This window comes from Cyanistes caeruleus, chromosome 11 (genome assembly GCF_971803275.1).
Source record: "Cyanistes caeruleus chromosome 11, bCyaCae1.hap1.1, whole genome shotgun sequence".
In the NCBI taxonomy this organism is placed as follows: Eukaryota; Metazoa; Chordata; class Aves; order Passeriformes; family Paridae; genus Cyanistes; species Cyanistes caeruleus.
Window position 1 is genome coordinate 647469 of NC_141711.1, and position 21002 is coordinate 668470.

General features: G+C 53.5%; 2 protein-coding genes across 3 annotated transcripts in view; both read left to right on the forward strand.

The window, feature by feature from the left end:
* The window catches only part of SRGAP3 (SLIT-ROBO Rho GTPase activating protein 3), a 75537-nt gene extending 55085 nt beyond the window's left edge, over window positions 1–20452 (forward strand). The window contains exons 10-22 of one of the 2 annotated variants that reach the window (XM_086845241.1): window positions 760–844; window positions 1377–1404; window positions 3906–4008; window positions 5992–6052; window positions 6456–6533; window positions 7549–7683; window positions 9856–9961; window positions 10177–10404; window positions 11316–11395; window positions 13572–13752; window positions 14269–14418; window positions 14840–15167; window positions 16332–20452. In XM_086845241.1, the coding sequence (XP_086701367.1) occupies window positions 760–844; window positions 1377–1404; window positions 3906–4008; window positions 5992–6052; window positions 6456–6533; window positions 7549–7683; window positions 9856–9961; window positions 10177–10404; window positions 11316–11395; window positions 13572–13752; window positions 14269–14418; window positions 14840–15167; window positions 16332–16748 (1980 nt within the window). In that variant the 3' untranslated portion in view covers window positions 16749–20452. Of the gene's footprint in view, window positions 1–759; window positions 845–1376; window positions 1405–3905; window positions 4009–5311; window positions 5343–5991; window positions 6053–6455; window positions 6534–7548; window positions 7684–9855; window positions 9962–10176; window positions 10405–11315; window positions 11396–13571; window positions 13753–14268; window positions 14419–14839; window positions 15168–16331 lie in introns of both variants that reach the window. The other variant, XM_086845242.1, reaches the window with a different exon arrangement.
* Window positions 1919–3185, forward strand: LOC147650926 (uncharacterized). Its single transcript, XM_086845243.1, has 2 exons — window positions 1919–2554; window positions 2615–3185. The coding sequence occupies exons 1-2, from the start codon at window positions 2014–2016 to the stop codon at window positions 3091–3093; spliced, it is 1020 nt and encodes a 339-aa protein (XP_086701369.1). The 5' UTR covers window positions 1919–2013; the 3' UTR covers window positions 3094–3185.
* Window positions 20453–21002: the final 550 nt, after the last annotated feature.

The following is a 21002-nucleotide window of genomic DNA, read 5'->3' on the forward strand; positions in this document are numbered from 1 at the left end:
TGCCTGCCCTGCAGCTCCCATGCTGCACTCCTGGGCAGAGCTCAGGTCTGTGTTCTGGTACCTGAAATACAGGCAACAGGCATGAGTTCACCAGAACCTCCCTCATTTCATGTAGTCATAGCCTATGGTAAACAGCTTCTTGTGCTGTATTACATATGCATAGAAGAGCTTCTACTTTCTCTTAAAAATAATATTGTAAATTGGGAGGGAAATTGCAATTTTTGTTTGGAATTGTGCTTGGGATTATTTTAATGGTTTTTGCAGAGATTTGATCTTTCCCATTCTCTGTCTTCTGTTTTCCATCTCCTGTCTCCCTCTCTGCTCTGTGTAATGCCTTGCTCTGGATTGTTCATGGGTGTCCACAGGCTCACTGTGGGATGGGCAGTTGTTCTGCACAGTGTCACCTGCTGCATGGAGCACCTGGCAGTCCCTGCCTGGGAGGGCTCAGGCACTGGGAGTTCTTGCATGGCTTTGTTGGTTTGCACAGAGGCAAAGCCTTGGCAGTGCAGGGAAAGCCTCTTTTGATTTCCTTGGCCATTCCCAGAAGCCTGACAAAAGAAAGCCAGCTTTGAACTCTTTGTCTCTCCCTTCGTTCCCAGGCAGGAGGGGCAGCTCCAAGGAGACCAGGCTAATGAGACCATCAGGGTAGTGGCTGGGGCAGGGAGAAGTGATTGCACCCTGCTGATCCCTGTGGTGCAGCAGTGCATGTCCATCAGGGGCTGTGGTGCTTAACCCACCCTGTGTGTTCTTTAATTCCAGAAATTTAAGGAGTATCTGAATGGCAGTAACCTCATCACAAAGCTCCAGGCTAAACACGACCTGCTGAAGCAAACTCTGGGAGAAGGTGAGTTGGAGTCAGGTCCAGGGAGGATTCTCCTGCCACCTGAGAGGGTTTAAACCATGTGTCATCTGTCAGCCTCACCTGTGTGTTCTCCTGATGGTTCTGTGCCTGGCTGCTGCTGCACAGGCTAACCAGTGACATGAAAATCATGATTTCCTTGGATTACTCTTCCCGCTTTTCTTTGGCAGTGCACGTAGAGAAATCTCTTTGAATCTGATACTGTGTGCTGAAGTGCTGGGTTACTTCTCCAGCAGCAGAGATTGCTACTGACTCTCACCCTCGGCCACTTTCCTTCCTTTCCCTCTTCTCCCCCAGAAAATTCTAATATTCTTCCTCTAGATTTCTAATCTGTCTTTTAGTGGTGGGGGTGCCAGGTGGGCATCTCTCCTCCCCAAATGCAGCCTCTCTCTGCCAGAAGCCATTCCTTGGGGTGTAGGAACCAGCAGTGGGGGTGTGAGCAGCTGCACAGCTGTGCTCTGCAGTCCTTTGGTGGTGGCTGATGTGGAGGGATGACGGGAACTTGTGTTTCTTACAGGTGAAAGAGCTGAGTGCGGAACAACCAGGTGAGCACGTTCTTCCCCTTGCTTGCTCCTGGGGAGGGCTGGTGCTGGCAGGAGGGGCTGTGGGAAGGGGGGTTTGCTTTGCTACTGGTGCAGCTTGGTGGGGTTGAGTTACCCACCCCCAGCCCCCCTGTGCCCCACATCCTGCTTCCCAGCTGCATGGCCTGGAGTGCTGGGATCGGGGGATGGCAAGCAGCCCTTGGTTCTACTGCAGTGTGGTTTCTGGCTGGCTGGCTCTGATGTGCCTGGATGTGCTTTGTCAGCACGGTGCAGTGTCCTGGAGTGTAGCTGAGATGGGGTTGTGTTCAGACAGGGTGACACGAGGGTGCCCACTCACTCCCTGCCATCCCTCCTCCTTTGAGGACTTCAGTATGTCCCTGAAATCCTGTCCCAGCTCTGGCTGCTTTACCTTTGAGTGCAGAGCACACCTGGATCACAGACTTCATCCCTCTGCTGCAGGAGCTAGAGCTGGGGTAAATGTGACCGAGAGGAGGCTTTGGTCCGTGTCCAGCCCGTGAAGCAGCTCCACAGAGCTGCCGTGGCTCGCGAGGAGTGTGCTGGTGTTCTGACAGAGAGACCAGGCCAGCAAGGCCTCCAGCAGCTCCCTGGAACATGCACAGCCTCTCCGTGTGTGAGCTTGTTCCAACCTTGTTTGTGTTTGATAAAATAAAGCTCCGTTCCCTGTTAGAGGTGGTGAAGCAGATGGTGCAGCCTGGGCGGCCTTGCCAGGCAGGAAGGAGGCGCCTCATGCCGCCGGCACCAGGCCGAGGGGCGCCAGGGCCGGGCCCTGAGGCTCTGCCAGGACAGAGAGGGACCTGCAGAGAGCAGGGGCTGTGCTCCTGTGTGGTGTGGGACACTCCAGGGACAGAGAGGGACCTGCAGAGAGCAGGGGCTGTGCTCCTGTGCAGTGTGGGACACTCCAGGGACAGAGAGGGACCTGCAGAGAGCAGGGGCTGTGCTCCTGTGCAGTGTGGGACACTCCAGGGACAGAGAGGGACCTGCAGAGAGCAGGGGCTATGCTCCTGTGCGGTGTGGGACACTCCAGGGACAGAAAGGGATGTTCAGAGAGCAGGGGCTGTGCTCCTGTGCAGTGTGGGACACTCCAGGGACAGAAAGGGATGTTCAGAGAGCAGGGGCTGTGCTCCTGTGCGGTGTGGGACACTCCAGGGACAGAAAGGGATGTTCAGAGAGCAGGGGCTATGCTCCTGTGCAGTGTGGGACACTCCAGGGACAGAAAGGGATGTTCAGAGAGCAGGGGCTGTGCTCCTGTGCAGTGTGGGACACTCCAGGGACAGAGAGGGACCTGCAGAGAGCAGGGGCTGTGCTCCTGTGCAGTGTGGGACACTCCAGGGACAGAGAGGGACCTGCAGAGAGCAGGGGCTGTGCTCCTGTGCGGTGTGGGACACTCCAGGGACAGAGAGGGATGTTCAGAGAGCAGGGGCTGTGCTCCTGTGCAGTGTGGGACACTCTGAGGAGCTGGCCATAGCCCTGCTCCCTGCCACACAGCTGTCACAGCTGTCACTGGTGCCTCTGGTCACAGAGCTGCCCCGACACCTCAGGGGTGAGTGCAGGGTGCTGGCTGGGGGCTGCAGACACAGTCCCTGCAGTGTGTGGGGCAGGGCTGGGTGCCCCAAGGGCCAGCAGTCACCTCTGCCCCTCAGTTACACTCCAAGGAGTGGCTGGAAGCTGTAGGAGTGTAGAGTCAAGTTGCTTAGTTAGAGGCATCTGATTAGGGAAGCAGCAGACCCCTGCTGTCCCCTCTGCACCGAGCTCTGTGTAAAGTGTCCGTGTCCATTCTGTGAGAACTCTGCATCCCAGCACCCAGTTTTGTGGGTGTTTGCAGCTGTGCTTGCTGCAGAGGGCAGGGCAGAAATCTGTTTGGGATTTTGTGGTGTTTTTTTAGATCTAGACACTGAATGTCCTTCATTATCTAGAGGAATTGGACTGGGAATAGCATTAATGAAAGTAGCCCTCCAATGTCCTCAGTACTGCATTGAAACCTGTCACAGGCTTCTCTGGCTTCTTCATCACTAGCAGTGGGAGGGTCATCCCCATCCCTGGGATTCCAAACAGGAGTTAGGTACAGGAGGGTGGAGGTGTTCCCACTGTCCTCATTCTGGCCTCTCTCTGTGAGCAGAACGAAATCTGTTTAGGAACAAACAGGAATACCCCAGTGTTTTCTGTGGTGGCTGTGGTTTATTTTGGATGTATCTCCTCTCCTCAGCTGCTCTTGGTGCCTCTTCAGGCTGAGGGAGTGCTGAGCTGGTGGTGGGAGGCAGGAGTTAACTCCAGCTGACCACCAATGCTGTTGGTTTCCTGCTGGAGTGGTGTCCATGTGGGACACACCAGTGAGAGTGGCTGCACGTGAAATCCTCACAGAGGGACTTTTCTTATTTGATTCTTTGATTTGATTTCTTATTTTCAGTTATAACCTGTGAGATCTCACCCTGTCATTGCATTTATGTTGGTGTTTTGTTGATTTATTTTGTTCCATTTTCTCCCAGGCCCCCATGTCTTCCCCCTAAGCCACAGAAAATGAGGAGACCTAGGCCTCTCTCAGTCTATAATCATAAGCTCTTTAACGGCAATATGGAAACATTCATTAAGGTACTTGCTGGCTTGCAGGAGTGTCTGTGAATGCTGGGAATGGAATGGTGGCTTTCCTGTCCTGGCTGCTTGCCATCCTCAGGGGGTCCCTGTGGCTCATGTGCACCCAGCTGGCGTGGCCAGCACGGCTTTGCCTCGGTGCTGATTTCTCTCCGTAGCTGCCCTCGTGCGTTCCTGGTGTCCCTGTCCCATCAGCTTGGTGCTCCAGACCCCACCCGTGGAGTATGTGCACCCACGTGCAGTGTGAGGCAGTCCTGGATGAGTGTCCTCATTGTCCTGCTGCTCCTACCCATCCTGAGAAGAAAGATTACACAAGCTCAGCCCAGCCCTCAAAGGAGCTACAGACACATCCCCCTTATTCTTTTCCACATGATGGAATGGAAATGGGACCACATTTTGGTGGTCATCCATCCTTGTGGCTGAGAAAGAAGATACAGTGACCCCAGAAAGTGTCTCCCACTTCCAAGGACTGCCAGCCTGGGGTAGAAATGCTGTTGTATGTGTGGCTGTGTTGGAGGGCAGACAGGTGATCCTCAGCCTGGCACACAAATCCATCCGTAAGGACCAGCCCAGCTGGCTCGTCCCCTGCCAGGTGCTGCCAGGTGCTGTCCTGTAATCCTGCTCTGGAGAAAGCTTCAGTGAAAACACTTTAGGAAGCACTAAAGACAAACTGTTGGATTAGGTGTCTAATAGGCATCATCTGGCTGGGGTTTATTCCCTCAGCTCAGCCCTAAGCCCGAGGGCAGTGTCTGTACACAGCACCAGCACAGAGAGTGCTGGCCCTGCTGGCAAAGCCTGTAATCCCATTAGGATTTGTGATTACTCCTGACTTAAACTGGTTTTTAAAAAAGTAATGCTCATTAAATCCCAGCCTGTTCAGCACTGAGAAGGAGGAATTACCTGCTCTAGAAGTCTATCTGCGCAGGAGTGTCCCGTGCTAGCAGAGACCTCTTGGGGTGTGCAGCCTCACAGGCAGTGAGTGCCCCCATGGCTGCCCAGTGCCCCCCTCAGAGCCTGTGCCCCAGGCAGGGTCTGTCTCTGTCCTGGGGCTCCTGGGAACGCCAGAGGTTCAGACAGGGAGGAATCCGAGAGGCTGTGGCTGCAGGCCGCCAGGCTGGGGTGCAGCGTGTGCCGAAGGGCTTTGGGAGGGAGGGGACAGCCCAAAGGCCCGTGTTGGCCCTCGCTAAGCTGCCATTGCATTTGAGCGTTCATGGCCTCCCAAGGAGATGCTTACCTCTAACTGAACTTATCCCTGCTTAATCTGTTCTCTTTTTTCCACTCTGCTGCTCTTTTGTGTGCTCAGAGGAAGGAGGAATGCACGAACGAGGAATCAGGTATTTACTGGAGGCCCATCTGCGAGGCGGAGGGAATTGCCCAGAGATGCCACTGTGCTCTGCTGGAAGAACAACCAGAATCCCAGAGAGAAATGTGTCTGCTTGGGCTGTCAGACATGGCTCGTGTCTGGCTTGAGCTTTTGCCACAAGGGGCCTGGGGGAAGCCAGAACTCACCACTGGTTCAGACTCAGGCACTTCACTCCATACACAGTGGTGTTCGTTGGGTTTTTTAGCACCTGCTGGCAGTGGCTCTATCCTTTGGTGGAAATATTGTTATAAGCTGTATTATAGGAAGCTTATTCCATCAGCCAGGTATAGCACAAGTTTTATTTCAGCTCAGCATTCCACCTTTGGGGTGGAATAGCTGTGATCCCTCGTGGCAGTCTCCTGTCTGAGCCAGACAGGGAGCAGCAATGTTTTACACACCTTAGTGACAGCTTTCTTGTGCGTTTTTGGCTGCACACAGTATCCTCAGCGCATTCGACGGCTCTGTGTTTGTAACACCTCCTTTCCCTGCCTGTCCTCTTACTAAACTCCACACCACTAATTTTCAAATCTCTGGTTTTACAGTCTTTAATGCATTTCCCATGATCTATTTGTTAGCAATAGACCAGTAATTTTTTGTCTTTTTCCTTTCCTTTCCTGAAGGATTCAGGACAGGCCATTCCACTTGTTGTAGAAAGCTGCATCCGCTACATCAATCTGTACGGTAAGTTTGCTCTGTACAGCCACAGAAACCTGCCAAGGAGAAAAGGACTTGAGTGAGCAGTGAGATCCAGCAGAGACCCCCAGGGCTGCCTGCAGTCCATTCTCCATGGGCTGGGGTTAGAATTCCCACAGCAATGGCTGTGGGGCAGCATTGGATGACTGGCAGATGGTGAGGTTTTATTAGCACATGCCGGGGTTAAATTGTTTGCTCAGGCCATGAGCCCTTTCAGCACCTTGATCTGGGGGCCTTGGTTGGAGAACATGAGCAGAAGTGAGGTGCAGCAGGCTGTCCCTGCTTGGTCCAAGCATGTCTGGTGCATCAACTCCTGGAGTTCCGCTGTTTTTACCTGCAGGTATTGCCCAACAGTTCCAGAAATCTCTCCTAAAGCATTATTCTCTTCCAGGCCTCCAGCAACAGGGCATCTTCAGAGTCCCTGGCTCCCAGGTGGAAGTCAATGACATCAAGAACTCGTTTGAGAGAGGTGTGTAGCTGGGGTGAGCAGGTACAGCAGGTTGCCCTGCCTGAGCAGGGATCCTTGGTGGGAGGTGGTGTGTGCTGGGTGCTTTAGCCATGGTGTAAAGCCTGTGGTAAAGCCATTTCTGCTATGAGACACAAGCAGGTTTTATCCCTTCTGGGTTTCTGTGTCGTGTCTCTGGCAGTAGTGAGGAGTCACCCAGGGAAGGAGTATGAGAAGTAGGGGTATGTGCAGAGGGCTTTTCCATGGTCATTAAATCACAAAAGCATAAAAGAGTTTGCTGGGGATCCTTGATGCCTGCAGCAGTCTGCCAAGGGAGGTGCAGCATTCCCCCCTGGACCTGGTGCCAGTGCTGGCTGTGGAGGTCTCACCAGTGAATCTGTTGGGAAAATCACTCAGGATGCCAGGCCAGTGAGAAAGGGAAAGCAGTCCTTCTGTCCTGAGTGGAGTGGAGCTGTGACAGGGACAGTCCTGCTGGGAATAGTGACCCTTAATCCTTCAGCAGCATTGGAAGGATCAGGATGAAGGTGGATGGGCCAATGGATAAGGCAGTGTTAGGGTTGTCAAAGGGTAGAGGATTTGCACATCCAATTTAAGATTAATTAGTATCCAAATCTTGGGGGCACTGAGATCCTTTCACAGATTTCAGTCAGTACAGAGCTATCCAGAACCACTGGGTCCATTCCAGAGGTGCAGTTGTATCCCCCAGCCAAGCCTGTCCTCTCAGGCTCTCACTCACTGTCATTGAGACCTCCTCAGCTTTCCAGGCTGGTGCTGGAAATGCAAAAAATGAGCTGAGCTGGAAATGGTGAAGGAGAAACAACCAATATCATCCTTGTCCTCAGGAAAGGTTTGAAATCCCCCAGTAAAACTGGTTTTCAGGAAAAATCAGCATTGCAAATTGCACATGAGGAGGGTTTCTGAACCCTGGGAAATTTGGGTATTCCACTAAATGAGGAAAACCACTTGTGTTAGTCCAGCTTGATGGTGATGATGCATATAAAACCTTTTCTCTGGGCAGGTGAAGACCCCCTTGCTGATGATCAGAATGAAAGAGACATTAACTCAGTGGCTGGAGTCTTGAAGCTGTATTTCCGAGGACTGGAAAACCCCCTCTTTCCTAAGGAAAGGTTTCAAGATTTGATATCTACTATAAGTAAGTACATGTGGCAGCTCTTTGTGGAGAAGTGGGTGGGATGAGAGAAGCCCTGGATAGGGGCAGGTGCACCTGAGTTTGCAGACAGGGGTTTCTGCTCTGGGGAGGGTGGCACGTGGGCAGGGGGAGCTGTTGGGATGTCAGGAGTGTGCACCGAGAGAGAGGGGAAATGACTTCTCTGGGGGGAAGAAAGGAGGCAAAATGAGCTTGATGTTTCAGAGGTGATGGAAGTGCTGCCCATTTTGGCTGCAGGTTACAGGAGAGATGCTGGGGTTGTTTGGGGTTGGGGTGTCTCAGCTGTAGGGGCACCAGTGGGGGACCTGCTCAAGATCTTGTCTCGGCTTCACTGCCCGTGGTGCTTTCATCCCTTCTGAGTGTGCATGTTCATAACTGCTGGGGTCTAGTGATGCTGAGGTGATACTTGGAGGGCACTATGGGCTTGTTCCAGAGCAGAAGAATGTGTTCTGATTTCTCAAGAACAGTTGTTTTATGTGGTAGATTGAGGAAATTCAGTTTTGATGTGTAAAGCAGCGCAGCACACGTGAGACAGACAAAGGAAGTCGGTTCTGCACCGGTTCCTTGCCCTGGACAAGGATTTGCAGTTTGGCTTGTGCTTTCTCTGGCTGCCCTCCACAGGGGCTGCAGAGCTGGGAGCCTTAGGGCACAGCCTGGGAGAAGGGGATGGGTCCCCTCCAGTGCCAGAATGTTCTTGATAACATGGCTGCCTGTGTGCTTGCTGATAGGCTTGTGTTTGACACAGCCCTAGTTCATGCTAATTTGCATGATTTATTAAGCTTTTGGGAGTTTTTTTGCAGACATTGTTAATTTTCTGGGTGCTATTCTCTTATCTCTCTTTATTTTTCCAATTTTAACAAGAATCTTCATTTTCCTCGTCTTTCTCTTCCTGGTGCTCTTGCAACCTTTTGATTAAGGACAGATTTTAAATAAATTGAAGTGCTTTTGCTCTTGGGGAGCTGGGGATTTATGTGGAAGCTTTCAAAGGCACAAGGGCAATAGACAGGTCAAAAGGCACTTTGCAGAGTCCACATGGGGCTGGCCTTGTGTGTGCAGTGGTGGTGGGAACCCTGTCAATTCCTGAGTTGTGCCCAGTTGAAACATTCTGCTAAGTGAGAAAAGCAAGTGCTTTGAGAGTTTGTTCCTCTGGGTGTCACAGCAGATATCTGTTGTCATAGGGTTTTATCCAGTTTGTATTTAGTTGGGTTTTTTTTTAAAAAAAATATACTCTTATGTAAAACCAAACTGAAGAAGTAGAGAACCCAGCAGGCAATAATGGGATCAATCAGATGGAAAATTTCCCCATGTGAAATACTATAAAGCTATGCATCTTGGTATTGAGGACAGATTTTGTTCAGAATTTTGATTAAATGGCAGCCTAGCTACATGTCAGTGAATTTTATTGTGATTATCAAATGGCATAGTTTGAGCCAGAACAAGACTTCTCTGTGATCCACCTGCTCCAGAAAAGCTCTGGTGCTTGTCCTCTGCTTCCTGTGAAAGAGCAGCCACGGGATTAGCTCTGTACAGAATACAGGGCTGGCTTAAAGGCAGGACAGCCCTGAGTAACCCCTTCCCCTGGGAGGGAGCAGGTGTCTGATGGCAGCTCTGAGCTCTGCACTCCTGTGGAGAGCAGTGAATCTGAAAGTATTGACTCAGCCCTGGCTCAGCTAACCTATTTCCTAGGAATTTCTAATTCCTATTCAGAGCAGTAGGAGACAGGAGTGGAGGGGCTCTGAAGGATCCAGTGCATAACTCAGAAGGGTAACCTGAATAAGAACCTCATTTAAAAATCTGCCCTAGAAAATCAAGCAGCGCTCTGTTTTCAGTGCCACATTGACTCAGGCTTTTGAGGAACAGAGGAGTTGTTGAGGAATGAAATGAATAATGCATAAACATTTCTTTTAAAAATAAGCCCATGGAAATGTCTTTATTTGCTGTTGGTACTGCATCTGAACATAAGAGTTCCCTGCTGGAGCAGCCGTGTCCCCCGTTCTCTTCCTGCATCTCAGTACCAAGCTCACGGATGACCTCTGGAGACGGGCTTTTGTTTTCCTCGCTTACTGGGCCACTAGATCTGGAACAAGTCCCTCTGGTGCTGAGCTGTCTGGTCCTGAAAAGGTTTTTAAGGATGTGCTTTCTATCTATGTGTTCCAGAAATTGAGAACCCTACAGAGAGAGTGCACCAGATCCAGCAGATCATTGTCACTCTGCCTCGGGCTGTCATCGTGGTCATGAGATACCTCTTTGCTTTCCTTAACCAGTGAGTGTTTTCCTGCTTCACCAAGTTCCTCCTTGCTGTCCCTTTTGCCCGGGCTTTGCTGCATGAGGCCTCTGTGGTGTTGCCATGGGCAGCTGTGCTTTGGTTGTTGCCCAGCCTGGTGGCTGTGTGCCCGGGAGGGGCAGCCCGGGGCGCTGGGCTGTGCTGGCAGCTGTTCCCAGCCAGGAACGGCAGCTCCCTCACTCGTGTGCTTGCAGCTTGTCACAGTACAGTGATGAGAACATGATGGATCCCTACAACCTGGCCATCTGCTTCGGGCCCACGCTGATGCACATTCCTGACGGGCAGGATCCGGTGTCCTGCCAGGCCCATGTCAATGAGGTCATCAAAACCATCATCATTCACCACGAGGGCATCTTCCCCAGCCACCGAGAGCTGGAAGGGCCTGTCTACGAGAAGTGCATGACCGGAGGGGAGGAGTACTGGTGAGCTCTGCAGGGTTCCTGCCTACAAACACCTTCATCAGGCCAAGAGGCTCTTGCACACTGAAGCATTTGATTTAATCTTACCAGTCAAAACAGACAGTTTCACCAGGTGTTTCATTTTCTTGTGCTGACTCACAAGTTACAAACCTTGGTAAAAAACATCAGAGGAAACTTTTTCCAGTGCAAATACTAATACTGAGGAAAGTTTTTTGAGCTGCAGATCCCCAGAAGTGTGTTCAGCAAAACAGAATTTTAGGTAAATTCTACCCAAATTCATACTAGGCTGGAAATTTTGGGTAAGGACTCATAGTTCCATCATAATTTTCTGGTTGGATAAATCCTTTGGCCCAAGGTTAACCCAAACCTTCCAGTTCCCTTGTTGCTGGAATTCTAACCAAGCATTCAGGTCTGGGTTTAGCAAACCAAGATCAGTAACAGACTTGAACTGATTTTCTACAAGTTTCATCCATTTCTGAGACCTCACCATGCCTGATACTAGTCACGTGCCACCCTCCTTCCTGGTGCAGCAGAGGAGCAAATGCTCACTGTGAATTAGGGAATGGGACATTTAACTTGGTGTCACTTTGTGTTAATTTTGCCAAACTCTGCTAAAGACACAAGAGCCAGCAGAATGTGACATTCTGGGCCTGGTGACCATGGTGTGTCTGCTGTTCTGTCTTTGGGATCTGCTGTGATTAGAAATCATAGCATCAGAGAATCAGAAATTACAGAATTAGTTAGGCTGGGAAAAACCTCCAAGGCTGAGTCCAACCTTTGACCAAACACCACCTTGTCACCTAGACATGTCCAGTTGTTTGTTGTACACCTCCAGAGATGGGGGCTCCAGCACCATTAGGTGTGCTGGGTGCTTTGGTGTCCTTCTCTGTGTGACACCACTGTGTTCTCTGCAGTGACAGCCCGCACAGCGAGCCGGGCACCATCGATGAGGTGGACCATGACAACGGGACAGAGCCACACACCAGCGACGATGGTGAGCAGGACATGAGATGGGGCTGGCTCTGTGCAGCAGAGCTGTGCTTGCAGGAGAGCAGCAAGCACTGCAGGGCAGAGGCTGCACAGGCTGGCTGCTGGCAGAGCTGGGCTGGGCTGGAGCAGGAGGCAGAGCTGGGATGGAGCAGGAGCAGGAGGCAGTGATGGGCTGGGCTGGAGCAGGAGGCAGAGCTGGGATGGGCTGGAGCAGGAGGAGCCCTGGGCTTCCCACATGCCAGCAGCACCAGCTGCGAGGCTGGAGTTTGGGAAATGCCACTGGCACTGCTGTGGGACAGGGAACCAAGGCAGGGCTTGCTGTGTTGGAAGGTCCCTGGGGTGCTGAGCACCTTCTGCCTCTGACAGCTGCTGCTGCCCTGGCTGTGTCCTGCCTTGGCAGAACACATCTGCCTTGTGAGGCTGCACAGAGGAGGAAGGGATCACCTGGAACATGGGGTGAGCCTGGGTGGCTCCAGGCACAGGGAAGGGCACAGGGAGGGGCACAGGGAAGGGCACACGAGGCCAGGTATCTCCAGGCACAGGGAAGGGCACAGGGAAGGGCACTCAAGGCTGGGTGGCTCTGGGCACAGGGAAGGGCATGTGGGGCTGGGCAGCTCCAGGCTTGCTCTCAGCTCAAGGCAGGAGCCCACAGGCCTGGCAAAGTGAGGCAAAGGAGCTGCTGTGCAGCCAATTTCACACTTGGGTGGCCACCACGTTAATGGCTCTGATTGGGTTTTCCTAGTGATTAACTGTGGTGCCAAGTGTAGAGCAGAGGAGTGGCTGTATTTTGTGGGTTTACATATTCCCTCTCCCCCTTGCCCTGCATACACCCCGTGGTGGTAGCCCAGCATTGTGTCAGGGCTGTGGCGGGAGCCCTCCTGGCTCTGTTTCCTCCAGAACACTCTGTATTGATCCCCCTGTGGTGTTCCCACACACTCTGCCCTCATGTGGGGTTGCTTAAGGTGGGGAAGATGAATTTGCTGAAGTGGCCTGGCCTGTCCCAGGTGGGGCTGGAATGGGGCAAGGGTCAGATGCATCATCTCTGGTGTCCTCCTTTGGTGTCCCCTCCTCCATGTGGGTTTGGTCCCTGAGCAGTGTGGGGCCACACTCCAATGGCTGCTGAGCCCACAGTGAGGAGGCAGAGCAAGGTTCCATGTTTAATGAGAATGAGGCAGATCTGGAGGAAACTGGCCAGGCTTGCCCTGTTCTGCTTTGTAATTTTCTGTCTGCCCGTCTCCAGGTGGGGATTGAAAGGCTCCACTGTCTCAGATCATCAGGGCATGTTAATGCTCCAGCAGTGGCAGGGGTGGCTGGGGAGTGGCAGCAGTCTGTCACCCAAGGGAGGCTGGGTCACTCTGGAATGAGGAGAGAGACACTGTTGCTGCTTTGCAGTTGTTTGCAATGGTTCTTTTAGGATTCAGTGTTCCCCAGCTGGAAACAGATGTGTGTAGGAGCCAGGCTCTTTCACAGGTGCCATTGGGTGCCCCAGCAGCTCCTGCTGTCACTCCCTTGGCCAGAGGCTTAGAGGACCCTGGTGTGCTCATGACCTTCCCAAGTGCAGTTCTGCCTCAGCCCTCCTGTGTTTCGGGCCCTGAGCTCCCAGTTTGTGAGTCATGGGTGTTTGGTAGAGCTCACATTAGGAAAAGTGGGGAGCAGTGAGGCAGAGTGCTGCAGATGGCACAGTGCAGAGCAGCTGCCTGGCTGGAAATGATATCCTTATTTCCATGGGGATCCCCAAAGGGGCATTAGTTGCTCATCAATAATTCAGGCCAAACCGTCTCCAGGATAAGGAGGGAAAGAGAAGGTAAGTGGGGTTTGATTGCAGCATCTGACACTGCTTTGACAAAATCTCAGGCTGGAGGATAATGAGGTTCTGTAACCAAAGGTGGAAAATGGGAATGTGGGTGAGAATGCCGTATGCACAGAGGGAGATTGCTGCTGCTCCCCATCTGTTTTGGAGCTCTTTGCAGTTGCTGATAGTTTGTGAGTCTGAGAGAGGTCCCAGAAAGCCTGGAGCAACAGGGATTGATGAGTCTGAAAACAAGATTGTTGTGTTCAGTGTGAGGTGCTCTGGGGACGGGCAGCAGCACTGGTGCTCTGGTGAGGTGGCTCTGGAGGCTTCAGCCTCCCTTGTGTGGCTGAACTGAGCTGCACTCTCGCTGTGCCTGTCTCCTGTGCAGAGGTGGAGCAGATCGAAGCCATAGCCAAGTTTGACTACATTGGACGATCTCCACGGGAGCTCTCCTTCAAGAAAGGGGCCTCGCTCCTGCTGTACCATCGGGCATCGGAGGACTGGTGGGAAGGGAGACACAACGGGGTGGATGGGCTCATTCCCCACCAGTACATCGTGGTGCAAGACATGTGAGTAAAGTGAGGGTTGTTAAGATCCTACACTTGCACAAGGTCCACTTGAGTCACCTGAAATAATCAGTTTGTTTTGTTGAGGTTTAATGACTTTGGTGAGAAGTCTGGGCCTGGTCATTTATCCATCTCAATGTATTGGCTCCATCTGTTTCACATTTGGGCTGATAAAGACCAGTACTAAACACTGTACCTCAGTGTACCTGGACCCCATCTCTCATTGACTCCCCAGTGTGACCCAGCCTTACCTGGATTGTTGGGTGCTCACCTGGGCTGTGAGCAGATCCCAGGGCCCTTGGCAGGTGCTGCTTCTCTTCCAAGTGCTGTATCTGGAGTCATCAGTGGCAGCCACATCACAGGGGATGGGGAGGCGGGTGTGCACTGTTCCCCAGGGAAGTGGTGGCCTTGGTGAGCTCCTTGTTAACAAAGCGTGGAGCTGCTGAAGTGCTGATGTTCAGATTGACGTGGCACCAGGAATGGCACAGCCCTGTCACTGCTGAGGTTTGCTTTCCCTAGGGATGACGCCTTCTCCGACAGCCTGAGCCAGAAGGCCGACAGCGAGGCGAGCAGCGGGCCGCTGCTGGATGATAAAGCCTCCTCCAAGAACGACATCCAGTCACCCACAGATCATATCATGGACTATGGCTTTGGGGGAGTGATGGGCAGGTAACTCCCTTATTCCTGTCACTGGAGGTGGGTGCTGTTGCAGGTGTGGGCAGTCGGTGTGTGGGGCAGGGCAGGATGGGAGGGAAAGCTCTAGTAAGCACTGCAGGGGATTTCATGTTCATTGCTAATGGGGATTTAACATTTACAGAAGATACAGAGGGGCCCTGAGCAGCCTGGGATAGTGGAGGTGTCCCTGCCCACGGCAGGGGGTTCAAACAAGATGAACTTTGAGGTCCCTTCCAACCCAAACTACTCCTGCAATGTGATGCTGTCCCTTTCTTGGTGCTGGCTAAGATATTTGTCTTCTCTCTTGTGTGAGCCTTCTGAAGCCAGAAGGAATTTGGTGTGAGCTGAGCTCGGGGCTGAGGGGTGTGGTGGGGCTGGCAGACGCTGACCTGCTGTTGTGCTGTGTTCTGTGCAGAGTGAGGTTGAGGTCTGATGGTGCAGCCATCCCCCGGCGCCGCAGCGGAGGGGACACCCACAGCCCGCCCCGAGGGATGGGGCCTGGCATGGACACCCCTCCTCGAGCAGCAGCCTGCCCCAGCAGCCCCCACAAGATCCCCCTCAACAGGGGCAGGATGGAGAGTCCTGAGAAGCGCAGGATGGCGACGTTTGGCAGCGCGGGCAGCATCAATTTCCCAGACAGGAAGGCCCTGGCTGACAGCCACCCACTGAGATCGACCTGTGGATCCACCCGGCACAGCAGTCTGGGAGATCAGAAATCCCTGGAAGCAGAAGCTCTTGCTGAGGTCAGAGGGCTGGGAAGGGACCAAGGGGCTGAAGGGGAGCTGGGGGCACTGGAGCCCCCTCACCCCCGGCGCTGTTACAGTGCCGCTGTCACTCCCAGCTCTCTTGGCTTGTTCTTGTAAAAGGTGCTCACCCTGCTGATGTGAATTTTCACCTTGAAGCCTGTGGGGCTGCTGGGTTTTGGGGTCCTGAGGCTTCTCTGGGAGAATATTTTCACTCATCATCTTAGGAGCTTAATAGAATGAACTGGTGCTAACTTGATAGTTACTTCCCTTCAGCTGATCCTTTGAACATTACCTGAGGCTCACTGAGCATTTTGTAGGTGTTATAAAATTCAGGGCCTGTCTACACCAGGACAGCATTGACTAGAGTGACTTTCCAAACAATTGACTCTGGTGCTTTGAATTGCTTCTCTGATGGTCTTGCTGAGTTAGTGGCCTTATTAAGTTAAGGTGGATTTAAGCAAAGGCAAACTAGGACCTCTCCATTTGTGCAGGAGACCCCAGCACTGCAGCTGTAGGCAGTAGCTATTTCCCTGGATCACCTTCTGGGGGATCCCTGTGGGCAGATTGTGTGGCCTGGAGTGAGGGGCTGGAGCCAATCTCTCCTCAGCTGCCTCAGGCCTTGTTGCTGCCTCTCGTATATCCACGGCGAGCTGCTGTTGTGCCACTCACTCCATAAACGTCCCTGTGTGTGTCCCTGCCACGAGCCATCGTCCTGTGAGCACAGGGACAGTAGAGGCCCTGTGCATCCAGCGGAGGCTGCGGGGCCTCTTTTGTGAGGAAAAGCCAGCCCCAGTGCCGTGGGGGAGCTGTGTGAGCAGGCTGGTGTTCACCCCGTCACCCCTGGTGTTCACCCCGTCACTCCTGGTGTTCACCCCATCACCCCTGGTGTTCACCCCGTCACCCCTGGTGTTCACCCCATCACTCCTGGTGCTCCTTCGTGCCCTTTGGAGCTGGTGACTGAGCTCCTGCTGAGCTGGGGAGCACAGGGCACCCTTGGTGCCCTTGGTTTGGGCTTCACGCTTCTCCCAAAGCTCCTGTTTTCCCTGGGAGCTCTCAGATCAGAGGTCCCCTGTGCAGGTGCTCATGCCAGGGTGGCGGGGTGGAGCGCAGGAGTGCAGGTGGTGCTGTGGCACAGCGCTGACGCTCCTTTGGCATTCGCAGCACATCGAGAAGACCATGAGCACGGCGCTGAACGAGCTGCGGGAGCTGGAGAGGCAGAACACGGCCAAGCAGGCGCCCGACGTGGTGCTGGACACGCTGGAGCCCATGAAGAACCCCCCGATGGGCGCCGCCAACTCGGAGCCGGCCAGCCCCCTGCACACCATCCTGATCCGGGACCCCGACGCGGCCATGCGGCGCAGCAGCAGCTCCACCACCGAGATGATGACCACCTTCAAGCCGGCGCTGTCGGCCCGGCTGGCCGGGGCGCAGCTGCGGCCGCCGCCCATGCGGCCGGTGCGGCCGGTGGTGCAGCACCGCTCCAGCAGCAGCAGCAGCTCGGGGGTGGGCAGCCCTGCCGTCACCCCCACCGAGAAGCTCTTCCCCAGCAGCTCGGCAGACAAATCGGGCACCATGTAGGCTGGGCACGGGGAGCGGGGCGGGCGCGGGCTCGGAGCCCTGCTGGGGAGCCTCTGTGGAAGGAAACACGCGTGGGGCCCGGGCCTGGTGCTGTACATACGTGTGTGTGTATGTACATAGGTGTGCACGCACCCCATCCATGCAGAAACGCTTCCCGAGCTTGCAGTCCTACGGCAGGAGGAGATGGCAGGTCTACGTGTTGGCACTGGAGAACTCACTCGGTGTAGAAGTATATAGTAGAAACAAAGTGTACAGAATTCAGTGACTTTTAAAAACAGTAGATTTACCTCAGAAACTGGCTCTGAAATGTCCTCCCTCGAGACAGTGGGTTGGTCTGGGTTTCCAAGGCTGTCTGTGTGCACCTGGAAGCCCACGCTGCAGCAGCTGTGCGTCAAGCAATACAAGGCCATCCTAGAATTTATTTTCTGTACCTCTTGGCATCAAAAAAACAAAAGGGGTGGGAATACAGTGGGGTCTGTTCACTGCTGGGCTGTGGAGAAGAGCTGGAAATCCATACATTGACCGTGTGTCCGACCAGCTGGAGTTTTTCCGGTCCTGAATCCTGAGATGTCTTCATGTGCCCGTGGTGCCCCGGCAGCAGGGACAAAGCAGGGTGTGTGCCACGGATGGGAATGGAGTGAAGTGAGTGCCATGAGTGGGACAGAGCGAGGTGTGTGCCACACCCTGCGCAGGAGGAGGACTCTGCGCTGCACCCCGACCGTGGAACGCTGCTGCTCTGCAAGATTTCAGGGTGAACAAGGACTAGTGACCAAACCTGTGGTAAAGCATGGAGTAACTTACAGAGTTTGGAGTCTTCATCTCCCTTTCCCCTTTCTTTTCCTTTTTTTTTGTTTAAATCCAAACCCAACCCAATGGTCTCTGAAGAATCAGGCCTGAGCAGTGAGGAGGGGTCTCGGGTCAGAGTGGTTGTCCTGCATGAGAAGCATGAGCCGTGTTTGACCGCATCAGATGCAAAACTGATCTGATGGGTGACACTTTGCACTTTCTGTACTGTACCATACAATACAACTGTTCAAGTTTATGCAAAGGAATCTACATTTTGTCTTACCCAGAGGAAAAGATAGGCAGAAGGCTGGGGATTGCATGGTCCTGTGTGATAATCCAGACTCCTCTGTAAGCACTGAATCCAGGATGCTCCATGCTTCTCCTGCAGCTTTTCCTTGTACAGATTTCCATGCAATGCCCCATGGTTTGATTTGGCACTTCCCCATGGCCACATGCTAATGTCTCCTAATGTTCATCCTTCCTCCCAGCTATCTCTGATCCTGCTGCTCTGTGCCTGGGCAAAGACACCTGCAGGCCCTCCTGACTCACCCAGCAGCCACCCACCCTGCCTGGGGCTTTGCTTTGTCCCCCCCCTTCATCTTCCTCATCTCTCCAGCACTGCTGTGGACCCCAGGCCAAGCAGCCTGACTTCCAGGAGGCAGTGGAGGCACTGAGCAGGGTGGCAGAACCTGTCAGTCCTGCAGTGATTTGTGGGGAGCTCACAGCTCAGACTGCCTGTACATTCACACCTGAACCTCTGTACCTCCATGCTTGTACTTCCACAGCTGCCCCCCATAGCTGCCCCCCACAGCTGCCCCCCACAGCTGCCCCTGTGTGCCAGGCACAGAGCTGATGCCATTGGGACCGGCTGGTGCCCGTCCCGTGCCCACCCCTCGTGTCCCCTCACGCCCCGCTCTGCCAGCCCTGTAAATATTGCTGTACTTGCTTAACTGCTCGAAAGTAACTGTTAACCTGTAAACTGTACAAAAATAGGCTAAAATTAGATAAAGCCGATGCCACTCAACAAATCTTTGCACTTAGTAGGTAGCTCAATGTAAAAATAAACCCAGTAATAATAATAGTAATTCCGAAGGGAAGCGAAGCCGCCGGCACCCCTCGCAGAGCCCGTGGGGAGCAGCTCTGCCCATGTCCCTCCCTGTCACTCTGGCAGGGCAGACGGTGTGTGTGCTTGTCTGTGAACGTCCTCAGCGTTTGTAATGACCACCATTGGTTCATGTTGGTGTTTATTTCTCCATCATCCCCCTTTCCTGGCACAGCCCCTGGCCACTGCCCGGCCTGGCGCAGTGGCTGCAAATGTTCAGCCAGGCTGGGCTGGTCAGGGACCTGTGCTGGGGAGGGAAGGACCCATTTGGCACGAGTGCTGTGTATCCATTGCCAATAATTATTACTTTTGTTTCCATTTAGTTCCTGGAGAACGTTTACTTTGCCAGTTTTCTGTTTTTTATATGCTTTCTGAGATGACTTGAGAGCAAACCCATCTTCATTAGGGGTTTTATTTCCTCCCTTCTTTTCACCATACGGTACAAATTCCAGTGTCTTTCTATTAAATTATTGCCTTTCATTTTCCTTTGTTTTGTTTTGTTGTGGGTTTTTAATGCAATTGTTTTCTTATCTTTAAGTGCCTTTTTGAGCACCAAAACAAACGGTTGGAGTTCAGGCCTGGGGGCGGTGCACACATGGGTTTGTCTGGGCAGTTGTGTTGTGCTGGGGTGATTGTTTTTAAAGTCCTTCCATTTTTCTGTTTAATGAGAAGGGAACCAAGACTTTTTGTTTGAGAATAAACTCCCCCTTTGTAATATGGTATTCCAAGTGTAGTTTTAACTACTGTAAATTTAAGGGAAGAAATGTATTTTTCTGTAAGCGAACTTGGCACAAAATCGAACCACATACATTGTAGGAGCATCATAACTGGAACTCACTCACGGTTTGTGAGTGACTGACTCCGATCCTCGGTCCCTCCCTGAGGGCACAGACTGTGTGTGGGCTTCAGAGTTCACAGAACTTCACTGTGGCAGCCACAGCCGAGCTGCCACTGGAGCCAGATGCGGTGAGCTGTGCCCCCGGCCCGCGGAGGGCGGCTGCTCAGGGCAGCTCTGCTGTGCAGTGCAGAGTGAGTGCTGTTCTGGGCTTGGCTCCACTGCCCTGCCCCATCCATCCCACCTGTGGTCCTGCTCCATCCATCCATCCATCCATCCATCCATCCATCATCCATCCATCCATCCATCATCCATCCATCCATCCCAGCCGTGGTCCTGCCCTGCCCCATCCAGCCCATCCCACCCATGGTCCTGCTCCATCCATCCATCCATCCATCCATCCATCCATCCATCCATCCCACCCATGCCCCTGCTCTGTCCCTCCATCCATCCCAGCCGTGGTCCATCCTGTCCCTCCATCCATCCCAGCCGTGGTCCTGCCGTGGTGCTGTTGGGGAGCGCGGTGGGAGCGCGGTGGCACCGCGGCCCTGCCAGGACAGACCCCGGTGCCTGAGCGCTCCCAGGGCAGCGATGACTGCACTTTGTCCCTTAGGCTGAAGTCCCTGGTCGGTGGTTTTTGTATGCCAGGAATGTTATTTAAGTAGCAGTGTTGTGGTTCCCGTGGGGCGGCTGTAGATGTCCCGAGTCTGATTTGCTTTGCGTGGCTGGGCTGCGAGGTGTGCTGGGGACGGGGTTGGTTTTGCCGGGAGGCCGTGGGACACCGCCGGCTGCTGCCCACTGTACCGGTCATCCTCCTCCTCCTCTTCCTCCTCTGGTGTTGTCTCTGTAACGTATGGTGAGATGCCGTCAGCTAGAGTGTCTGAGTGGGTCCTCGTGTGTGCTGGTGATGCCATGTAGATGAAGCCACTGGTTGAGTGTGGACTCATCCTGTTGAATAAACTGCTTAACTTTTCTCAGAAACGTTGTCTGTGGTTTCAGATCTGCTGCCTCTTCCCCTTCCTACATCCCACAGCATCCTGCCCTGCCTGGGCAATACAGACTGGCTCATCCCCCTGCAGCCGGGCTTTGGGGCTGTTTATGGCTGCTGAGGGGATAAAAAACTCGGACTCTGAACAAACAGAGCCCTTGGCAGCCAGGCTGTGAGGAGCTGTGCTGGACTCTCAGGCTGGGTTATCTCTTCCTGTTGTTTTTCCTCTTTTTGCTGCTGGTTCGTGACTTCACTTTGCTCCCATCCTGGCAGTGTGGAGAGGCAGAGCCCTCCCTGATTGCTCCTGTCACCCATGCTCGAGGTGGGGCAGCTGCAGGCGCAGCTGGGGATGCTCCAGCAGGGTCTGGGGGGCCATGAGCGGGGGGAGGACCGGGTAAAGCTGCAGCTGGGGCTGGAGCTGCATCACTCCGGCTTAAACACGGCCGATGGGCTCGGCCTCAGGGGGAGTGCAGGGTGGGCTCCGCCAGCTCCGCCCTGCTCACAGCCTGTCCTCAGCACGGACAGCAGCCGGCAGCAGCAGGG

Bases quoted from the DNA above. Each gene is read 5' to 3' on its own strand.
- LOC147650926 (XM_086845243.1), top strand. From the start codon at position 2,014: ATGCACAGCCTCTCCGTGTGTGAGCTTGTTCCAACCTTGTTTGTGTTT. The intron at 2,555-2,614 runs GTGGGACACTCC...GCTCCTGTGCAG, and splicing joins GGGCTGTGCTCCTGTGCGGT to TGTGGGACACTCCAGGGACA.